Here is an 11,407-nt window from a genome sequence, read left to right on the forward strand (position 1 = left end):
ATCAGCTGATTTCAGTATTATAAAAATGGTCAAGTGACTGTTAACTTAAATGTTATAAAATTTTTACCTTAGTTGTCAAAAAGTGGATGTTTATTTTAAGATACAATCACTGTTGGTTAATATAATTATTAATAAAATATTTTATAAAAATTTTAACCTATTTATAAATTATAAAACTGAAATTGTAAGCAAATGATTTGACAATTTTTTTTATTTTAAATAAAAAAAAACTAACTGTTCTTTGAATTTTTATAAATTTTTATAAAACTTTTTGTTTGTTTATAAAAAAAATGACATGTGAGTCAAAGTGAAGTAATAAGAAATTTTTTTTGTTAATTTTGACATTGTCATAATAATAATTAAGATTTTAAAATTGAAATTTCAAATTATCCTTAAGTGACATCTGTCGGAAACTTTGATAGCATGCTGCAGCGCCTCTAGTTAAAAAAAACTCAACTAAACATTGTCATATGATCGAATTTTCACGAGATTATTGGGTTAGGACCAAAATTATAAAAAAATTTATCCAACTTGACAATTTCGTTTTATTTAATAAATTATAAAATAAGTAAAATGTTAAAAATAGCATTATTAACTCTCTGCACACTTGCATCTGGTATGTACATATTAAGAAATTAATTAATTTATTATTTACTTGATAATTATATCCAGTTACAATCACAAGTTGATGTTGATTATTGATTGGGTGTGGCATTTATTTATTTATTTTCACTAATAGTGGTCATAAATTATCCAAATTGTATTATTAATTTATAGTTTATTGTGATGGAGATTTTGTAATATTACACAGTCCAGAATCTGTGAAGTTCAAGGGTTCCGAACAAATTAATCAGACCTTGTTGAAGGAAGTCTTTACAGGTATCTTAGGATACACTGTCAGAAAGGTATTTATAAATAAATAACTAATTAAATAATTATTTAATAAAATAATTATTCTATTAAGATTATAAAATTGATAATAATAATTATAAGATCATTAATTATTTTATTTTATTAAGATTTTTTGTATCAATTTTGGATGGCCGCAAGGAATTTCGACTTCATGGCCAATTAAATAAATAAATAATAATAATAATAATTAAATAATTATTTTATTAAATAATTATTTTATTAAGATTATAAAATTGATAATAATAATTATAAGATCATTAATTATTTTATTTTATTAAGATTTTTTGTATCAATTTTGGATGGCCGCAAGGAATTTCGACTTCATGGCCAATTAAATAAATAAATAATAATAATAATAATTAAATAATTATTTTATTAAATAATTATTTTATTAAGATTATAAAATTGATAATAATAATTATAAGATCATTAATTATTTTATTTTATTAAGATTTTTTGTATCAATTTTGGATGGCCGCAAGGAATTTCGACTTCATGGCCAATTAAATAAATAAATAAATAATAATAATAATAATAATAATAATAATTAAATAATTATTTTATTAAGATTATAAAATTGATAATAATAATTATAAGATCATTAATTATTTTATTTTATTAAGATTTTTTGTATCAATTTTGGATGGCCGCAAGGAGTTTCGACTTCATGGCCAATAATATAAATAAATAATAATAATAATTAAATAATTATTTTTTTAAATAATTAATCATTTTATTCGTTATTATGATTTTTATTTTAATTTTTATTGCAGCGTCATCAGTGGCAAGGAGTAGAGATAACAGACCCATTCAATCCACCCGAAGCAGTGGTCAGTATAGCAGTTGAAGGTGTTGACTCATTGGATTCTCAACGTGGCCAGCGCTTTCCTCTGATCGTTGACGAAGTAGAAGAAACAACCTGGCAAGCAGTGAGTCGTCGGCTGGGTGGACGGGATAATAATAATACTTTAGTAAGAATTTGCGTAGGAGACGGTGTCAATGCTGTAAGTAAAACTATTTTTTATTAAAATGTTGGTAAATATTTACAAGTGAGGTCAAAGATTTTAATTTTTATTTTTTTGAACGAAATTTTTTTTTGAAAATTCTGATATAATTTTAACAAATTAAAAATTACTTTAAAAAAAAAAAATGTATCAAAAAAAGATAAAATAGAAATTTTATCCAAAAACATGAAAGCGTAAAAATTTTTCCAACTTTCAAAGATCATTTTTTAATTGAAATTTTAATTTTTTTATATTTATCTATCGGCTGCCCAATTTTAAAACACAGTAACTGAAAAATTTTCATACCTAATTTTTTTTAATATTGCTGCATTTTTTATAACTTTTAAACCTTAATTTCAAGTATTTTTTCTTAAAAATATTTATATTCAAGTATTTTCTATTCATAAATCAAATTTTTCATCAATTTGGCAGGTATACTTTTTTTTAATAAGAAAAATTTTTTAAAATTTCTAAATTTTAGTTACTGTGTTTTGAAATTGGGCAACCGCTATTTTTTATAGCCAAAAATATATTTGACCCCACTTATAAATAATTTCTAAAATTTTTATCGAGTAAAATTGTTAATTTTTTTAATAAAATAATAGTTGGGTCAGTCAGCACTGGGAGAGTTAAAGCCGATCGCCCTTGACGAGTCATCAGTTAAATTTTTAGATCCAAAGATCGAAGAAGACCGAAAGTTCATCGAAGAGATCCAACTGCTCCGCGCAATAGCTCAACATGTTCCTTCAACCGTCACTGCTAATTCTAAGCCTGACATTTACTGGCTGGTGGTATCTGGGTTGCAGCCTCTGATTGAATTGCATGGGAAAAATTCTCAAACTGTTCAAGAAGCTTTTAATTTACTCAACCGCGTACTCGATGATATTTCTAACGCTTTTATTGAAGTGTACAATGGTGACGTTGTCATCGCTGCGTTTACAAATGATGCCAACAAAGTGAGAAATACCAGATCTGTTGAGTCTTTACGAGTTCGCCGTGCAGAGCCTGCGGTAAATATTTAAAAGAAATTTTTTATTACTTAATTTGAATCCCGGAAAAAATTTTAAAGTTATGAAAAATTCATATTATTTTTATTGTTTTTAAAGAGGTCACATCTTTAAAAATATCAATAATTAAGAAATTACCTTGTATCTTGTAAACTTTTAGCATTTTTAAAGATATAAGCTCATCTCGATATTACATTCATCAAGACCTTTCATTTGAGTACCCACATCAATTTTTCATATATTTTATATATTTATATATATATATATATATATATATATGTATATATGAAAAATATATCAATAATGCATGTGGGTACTCAAATGAAAGCTCTTGAGGAGTGTAACATCGGGATGAGCTTATATCTTTAAAAATGTCAATAATCAAGAAATGACCTTGTATCTTGTGAACTATTGACATTTTTAAAGATATAAGCTCATCCCGATAAGCTCAACCCGTGTCTGGGTTGCAGCCCTTGATTAAATTGTATGAAAAAAATCCTCAAACTGTTCAAGAATCTTTTAATTTACTTAACCGCGTGCTTGATGATATTTCGAAGGCTTCTATTGACGTGTACGACGGCAAAGTTATCGTCGCTGCCTATACAAGTGATCTCACCAAAGTGAGATATACTAGACCTGTTGAGTCTTTACGAGTTCGCCGTGCAGAGCCTGCGGTAATAATTAAAAAAAAAATTTTTTTTATTTAATTTGAATCGCGGAAAAAATTTTAAAGTTATGAAAAATTCATATCATTTTTATTGTTTTCAAAGAGGTTACATCTTTAAAAATATCAATAATTAAGAAATGACCTTGTATCTTGTGAACTATTAGCATTTTTAAAGATATAAGCTCATCTCGATATTACACTCATCAAGACCTTTCATTTAAGTACCCACATCAATTTTTCATATATTTTATATATTTATATATATGTATATATGAAAAATATATCAATAATGCATGTGGGTACTTAAATGAAAGCTCTTGAGGAGTGTAACATCGGGACGAGCTTATATCTTAAAAAAGGTCAATAGTTATGAAAGTATAGAGCAATTTAACATAATTAAGAAATGACCCTGTATCTTGAGAACTGTTGACATTTTTAAAGATATAAACTCACCCTGATATTACACTCATCGAGACCTTTCATTTGAGTACCCACATTAATTTTTCATATATTTTATATATTTATATATATTATATATATGTATATATGAAAAATATATCAAAAATGCATGTGGGTACTCAAATGAAAGCTCTTGATGAGTGTAACATCGGAATGAGCTTATATTTTCAAAAACATCAATAATTAAAAAAGTACAGTGCAATTTAACAAAAGTAATTATTTAATAAAGCCAAATTTTATTTATTTATAGTTCACAAGTCACATAGTGACTGCAAGGTTGCTAGTTTATATTATTCCATTACAATTATTATAAAATAAAAATTATAATTATCGCTCCATTTTGTTACAAAAAAAAATATTATAATTTTTATTATATAATAATTGTAATGAAATAATATGAATTTGTCAAAATTTTTTCCGATTACCACTTAATTTATTGATTAAAAAAAAATTTACAGTCAACCGAAAGCTCAGCGAGCTCAGAAAAACCTCAAGATTCAACTTCTACTCCACTTACATCCACACCGGTATTTATTTTTCAATAATTATTAAATAAGTTAATTAGCATAAAAGTAAAATAAAAAATTAAAAATTAAGTAAAAAAAATGATAATAAAACATAAATAGCAATTTCAATGTTATAAATAACGGCATGAGTGAGCACAAATCTAGTAACGCTTAATCAAACATAGACATATAGTATTTATAAACCCCTAAAGCTTAAGTACTAACACTTGTAACTTGTAACTCCTTTCACGTAACACATTTTATAGAATGAGGAAACGATGGAAGATAAATTGAATGCCGAAGAAACTGAAAGTAATAAAGGTGTAAGTGAAAATACTAACCAACCCATAAGTACAACCGAATTAAATACTAACATTAACGAACACACTGATTCGTCGGATGAATTGAACTATCAACACGAGGTTCAATCAATGACTGGTCAAGTTGATAAACCAGTTGAGGTACTGACGTCATAAATGTCCTTACATTACGTTTTTTTTATTACCAAAAATATATTTGTTTACATATATTGGCGTTACTAGTCAACTTTCTGCACTTTTACTTTATTTTTCATGCATGAGGAATGTTTTTACGTAATAATTTATCCCAGAGTTTATTTTTAAAAATAATTTTCAATTTGTATGTACGTATTTATAAAACTGTATCTACACAGAAAGAAAAATTTCTTGGCTGGAGAACAAAATTCTTGGCTCAAGAAAATTTTCGGTCGACTGAAGGAAGATCGAAGTTGTATTGGCCGAAGTAAAAACTTTTTTTGAAATTCTATTCTTGGTAGAAGTAATTTTTTCTTAATTCAAATTATCATAAATACTTGATACAATAAATTTTTATATTTGATCAAGATTTTTAGATACTTTAGGGAAGCAGCGCCACCTACTTCAGCTGAGAAAAAAATTTTCTCACTTTGAGAAAATTTTTCTCGAGAATATTTGATACCCATTTTATATTATTTTAGCGTGCAATTCTACATATTGAATGAAAAAAATGATGAAATATTATTTAATCTTGCCATTTGACATGTTAATCAATAAAAATATTTATGAAAATTTACTTCTATCTTTATATTTAATTTTTTGGAGCAAGAGAGAAATTTTCTCAAGACAAGGAAATTTACTTCTATCAAGAACTAAATTTTTTGGAGCAAGAGGCTGAATTTTCTCAAAACAACAAGATTTTCTTGACTTAAATAAATTTTCTTGGATCAAGATACGTATTGCTTAAAGCAAGAGAATTAATTTTGTTGGAATAAGTGAAACTTCTTGTGTAAAAAAAAAATTTTTTTTTCGCTCAAGAAAATAATGAGGAAGAAAAATATTTTCTTGGCTCAAGTGAATCTTTTTTTCTGTGTAGTATAAGCTCTAATTACATTGCTATCAAGTATTACAACAAACTACCATATGACCTTAAAAATTTGGATGGTAGTAAAAAGTCAATTAAAAATAAATAATAATAAATGAAACCGTTTATGATTTTACGAATAAGCATCAATTATAATATCTCTTTGTATTGCACGCCTCATAAGCGAAGCGGATGAGGTTGTGCTCTAGACTCGCCTTACAAAAATCAAGCGATTTCTTGAACTAAAGTTGTCTCTATTTATTTTCTATCGCACTTGTAGAACAATATTTACACATAAATGTCATGGAAAAACATCAGTTTCAACACTTATTACATTTTTAAGGTAGTTAGGCCCAAAAAGCAAAAATTCAAGAAATCTCCCAAACTCCGTATAGAAGTAGTTAAATACATAATACACACGCTGTTAAAATTTAGAGACGATTTACCACGTCTAACCGAAGATAATTGCAATTGAAAATGACATTTTTACACAGGCGGTATGGGAAAAGAGAGAGAAAACCGCGAGTTTTATTATTTTTGTATTGAAGAAATTTTAAGAATTTCACGAAAAACTAACATTACTTAGATTAATACATGTATAATTACCCTACAAAATTCTGGAATTCCCTACCACATAGTTTTTGAGAAATCATTGATAAACTACTAAAGTAAACAAATAAAGTCATGCGTGGAAGTAAGTGAGCAATAGCCCGTAAGAGAGGCAACACTAGCGCGTGACGAAGACAGCAGTAGCATAAACTATAGGTTGAGAAAGAACTACCTTAAAAGAGATTTTGCTTTTTAAATAAGTAAAAAAAATGTTTAAAAAAATTATTTCGTGGACGTCCGGCTGTCAAATGTATGTATGGAAACTGGCGTGGTCACGATAACTGCTGAAAAACTTAACTGATCAAGTCCATTTATTTTTTATACACTTCAGTATGATTTAAAACTAAATCCTTTCGAAGGTCACGGTCTAATTCAATGTGGTTTATTTATAATTAGCAATAAACTAAAAATCCACTAATCGTTTGTATATCTATATCTATGTAGTCATTTATTTTATGCGGACGATCTAGTAATATATTTGAAATGTAAACTTAACGAAATTCCATACTCTGTTATTACTCTCAATGATGAAATTAAATTAATTAATAATTGGTGTGACAAAAATGGTCTAAAATTAAATGCCTGTAAAACAAAAGCAGCAATTTTTGGAAGTGTATTTAAAGTTGACGATGAATTACGTAATTTAGCGCCTAAAATTAAGATAAATTCCATAGAAATTAACTTCTCTAAATCAGTAAAATACCTAGGAGTAATCTTAGATGATAAATTATCATGGTCTGAACAAGTAAATGATGTATGTTATAGATGTGTGAGAACTCTTGCACAATTAAAAATGTATGGTAACATTTTTAATTTACGCGCAAGGAAAAAACTTGTTATCACTTTAATACGGCCTATCTTTGATTACTGTGCTGCAGTTTATAGCGATATAACTGCACAACAACAGCTTAAAATGCAAAGAAAGTTAAATTCCTGTGTGCGCTATATTTTTAAAATAAACAGATACGAACATGTTACTCCGTATTACCGTGATTTAGGCTGGCTTACACTTAAAACTAGACGTGAATTCTTTTATTGCTGCTTGATTTACAAGGCAATTAAAATGCGTCAGATGCCTCTATTTCATAGGGAATTATTTACAATTGAACCTAGATTCCGGAGAGGCGATGATAGAAAAGACTTATTAGTACTTCCTAACTGTAATAGTGTTAAATATGATAAGTCGTTCATTGTTAGCGCAATAAGGGCGTGGAATAAACTACCAATAGACTGTACAAATGAATGTATTTTTATGGAATTTCGGAGTTCATGCTTTAATTTCTATCTGTCGAATTTAAAAGAATAACTGATTGATTGATAAACTGATTGATTGATAAATGATTGATAAACTGATTGATTGATAAATGATTGATAAATGTATAATGATGTGATGATGATAGTGCATTATTATTTACTTTTTACTTTTTACTTTTTATATTTTATATATGATAGATAGATAGATAAATAAGTTTTATTTGATCTTGGAGTCAAGACTCCCTCAAGACCATCAATTTTACATAATTTTAACATTTAATGTACATTAAATACAGTGCTTAAAGTGGGGAAAAATATAATAGCAAACATATTATATATTTTTCAGACAATAGTTGATAGTTAATAGCCAATGATAAATAATTAATTAAATTCAGAGTTAATTAGGTATAGAGCTAAATGCTGCAATAATCAATACAATATTATCAGTTTTATTATTTTGTTAATTTCTAATCTCAGTATAGTAATTAAAGCACGCATTGCGAAATTCTTCAAAATTGGTTATCGTAGTAATATTTGCTGGCAAAGAATTCTAGACACGTATGCCATGAATAAGAAATGAACGCTCATACATACAACAATTTGATCTAGGTAATCTAAGAATATCATTTCTTACATCTCCTCTCCGCAATGCAACTGGCAAAAACTCTAGTTTATACCTAAATAATTGCTGATAATTTAGCACAATTTCTTTATAAAAAAGACAAGCTATAAAATAATCTCTCCTGATATCAAGTTTTAACCACCCTAATCCTGCATGATTATATATTTATACCATATACTTTTTGTATTAAATAATTGTATCCGTGATGGCCGCAAGGAGCCTAGACTCCATGGCCAAATAACAATAAATAAATAAATATGTAAATAAGGTTCGTTTACAATGCATGCTTAGTAGGGTGGCGCAAAAAAAACCGACTATTTATTTTTTTTGAGTCTCGAGTGAAAAAATGCTAGTTTTTGATGTCTTAAGAGCTCTCTCCAAAGGACAGCTTAAAAAAAAATTTTTAAGAGGTCGCTCCAAATTTTTTTTAATTTCAAAAATCGTCAAAAATCGAATTTTTTTTCAAAAATTTTTTTTCTCGTTACGTCATAATTTTATAGACCAAAAAAAAAGGTTTTCCTGAAAGTTTCAGTTCAAAATGTGAATTTTAAAAGGTCGCTCATAATTTTTTGTTAATTTTTTAGTGACTATTTAATTGGATTAGCATTTTTTGACTCGGAAATTTAAAACAAATTATGAGCGACTTTTCAAAATTTAAATTTTGAATTGAAACTTTCAGGAACTTATTTTTTTTTGGTCTATAAAATTATGACGAGAAAAAAAAATTACGATTTTTGAAATTTAAAAAAATGTGGAGCGACCTCTTAAAAAATTTTTTTTAAGCTGTTCTTTGGAGAGGGCTCGTAAAACATCAAAAACTGACTTTTTTTTCACTCGAGACTTAAAAAAAAAATAGTCGGTTTTTTTGCACCACCCTAATGCTTAGTACCTTTTTTTAACTTCCCGCTAAGAAAATCGAAGATTTTCAAAAACCGGGAAGTTATTGTTTTCAACCCGTTTTGCAAAAATCGAGTTTTCATCAGATCTCGACGTTTGAAGGTCACAGGAAGCTTCCCTGACTATCCCCGCGAGGTTGTCACTATGTCTGTATGTGTGTGTGTGTATGTGACTCGCTTATAACTTTTGAAAGACTGAACCGATCGGAACGTACTAAACGGCGTTCTAAAGAGTTCCCTCAAACTTAGATTTCCTGAGAATTTGAACGGATTCGGACCGATAGATTTTGAGAAATTTTGAAAAATCTCAAAATAAATAAGAAAAAAATCATTTTTAAAAGTGGTTTTTTTGGAATATCTTTTAAACGGCTCTATCGATAAACTTCAAAAACTAATTCGCCCTTAAGCTTGAAAAACCACGCCGATCGTCACTAATTCGGTCAAAATCGGTTGATTCGTTCGAGAGATATCGTCAATGAAAGAAAACCGAAAAAAGTGTTTTTTTGACATAACTTCGTCATTTCTTCTCGAATCGTTTTTGATGATATAGAATAATTTCAGAGCTTAAAAAACCGCGTCTATCGCCGCCAAAAACGTAGTAATCGGTTGATTGGTTCGAGAGATATCCTCGATAAAATATTTGGAAACAAGTGTTTTTTTAACATAACTCCGACATTTTTTGGAATAACTTTTAAACGGCTGCACTGATCGATTTTAAAAACTAATCAGCTATTAGCATGAAGAAATTACGTCGATCGCCGTCAAGCCGGTCAAAATTGGTCAATTCGTTCAAGAAATATCATGAACGAAAGAAAACCAAAAAAGTGTTTTTTTGGAACTACTCCAAATTTCCTAGTTTTATCAATTCAAACTTGAAGATTCGTCATGAAACTAAAAAAATTGCGTCAAATACTGCCAACCGCGTGAAAATCGTTTGATTTATTTAAAAGTTAGTGCGGTTTGAAAATTTAAAAAATATTGTTCTATGATACTTCTATCAGACTTTTAAGCTCGAAGAGCTCAAAATACCACATAAATTGTATTTTTGAGCTCGAAGAGCTCAAAAACGTCATTAGTGCAGTTTTATACACCTAGGTATGGAATTAGCGGGAAGTTGCACGGATGGCCTTCAGGGTTTACTGTTTTTCTAATTTTTTTCTGGGTGGACAATGGCGCGAAAGATTTAAAAGTATTTGTATTTTATTTTACTCAATTTTATTATGGAAAAATGAGATTATGAGGCGTGCAATTTCGGATTTTCCAAACTTTTTTCCTTATACGCTCTCTTTGATTTATACTTATGTTCGTCTTAAGTACGGATGTAAAACAAACAGATATTAATGCGTACATTCATTTTTTTTTTGAGTATTTTATATTTCTGTATTTTACTAGTAATAAATACTATTATTACTATTATTATTATTATTGCTTTTCCTTTTAGTTAAAAGACGTTAATCTGGCTAAAAAATACTCAGCCAACTATCCGGTAATCTTCAATATCTTCTTGTGGTTCAGTATCATCTTTGTCTTCTCTCTCATCGCAATTTGCAGTAAGTCACATTTTTAATTTATTAGCTGTAAAAATCCAAACAAAATTTATTCATAAAATATTTTTTTTTTTTTTTCACATAAAAAGTTGCGATCGCGGATATGGATCCGGGACGCGATTCAATAATTTACAGAATGACTTCAAACAGAATGAAGAAGGATAACTAAACGTAGGATTAATATTTAAAGCTATTTAAGTAAATATAATGAAAGATAAACTGTTATCATTTGAAATACGTTTTAAAGTGTTAAAGAATTAGTTGAAATTATTTTTAATTATTATTCCAATGTATGTTGAGTGACTTGTGCGTGCTAGACTAGAGTATCTTGTATAATATGATTATCATCTAGCATTCTATCTAATCCAGTATTTATCAAGGAATACAGTTGTAAAAAAAGAAATAAATTTAATGTTGTAAGTTGTAAAAATAAAATAATAATTATGTGATTATGTATTCATAATCTTAATAATATATTATTAATTGAAAATAGATTTAACTGTAATAGAAATCCAAGAGTTATAAATATATATAATTTTAAAATTTATGTCAGGGTCAATTATTT

The 11,407-nt window shown here is 27.7% G+C and overlaps 1 protein-coding gene across 2 annotated transcripts; it reads left to right on the top strand.

The window, feature by feature from the left end:
* Nucleotides 1-459: 459 nt before the first annotated feature.
* On the top strand, nucleotides 460-11,389 carry LOC123265695 (ATPase H(+)-transporting accessory protein 2). 2 transcript variants are annotated; one of them, XM_044729559.1, is made up of 8 exons: nucleotides 460-616; nucleotides 778-905; nucleotides 1,686-1,916; nucleotides 2,522-2,926; nucleotides 4,508-4,576; nucleotides 4,822-5,016; nucleotides 10,737-10,845; nucleotides 10,932-11,389. In XM_044729559.1, the coding sequence occupies exons 1-8, from the start codon at nucleotides 574-576 to the stop codon at nucleotides 11,009-11,011; spliced, it is 1,260 nt and encodes a 419-aa protein (XP_044585494.1). In that variant the 5' UTR covers nucleotides 460-573; the 3' UTR covers nucleotides 11,012-11,389. The 2 variants fall into 2 exon arrangements, with proteins under 2 accessions (XP_044585494.1, XP_044585495.1); XM_044729560.1 differs by lacking the exon at nucleotides 4,822-5,016 and having other exon boundaries at nucleotides 461-616.
* The last annotated feature ends 18 nt before the right edge of the window (nucleotides 11,390-11,407 follow it).

This window comes from Cotesia glomerata, linkage group LG5, assembly GCF_020080835.1.
Source record: "Cotesia glomerata isolate CgM1 linkage group LG5, MPM_Cglom_v2.3, whole genome shotgun sequence".
Classification (NCBI taxonomy): domain Eukaryota; kingdom Metazoa; phylum Arthropoda; class Insecta; order Hymenoptera; family Braconidae; genus Cotesia; species Cotesia glomerata.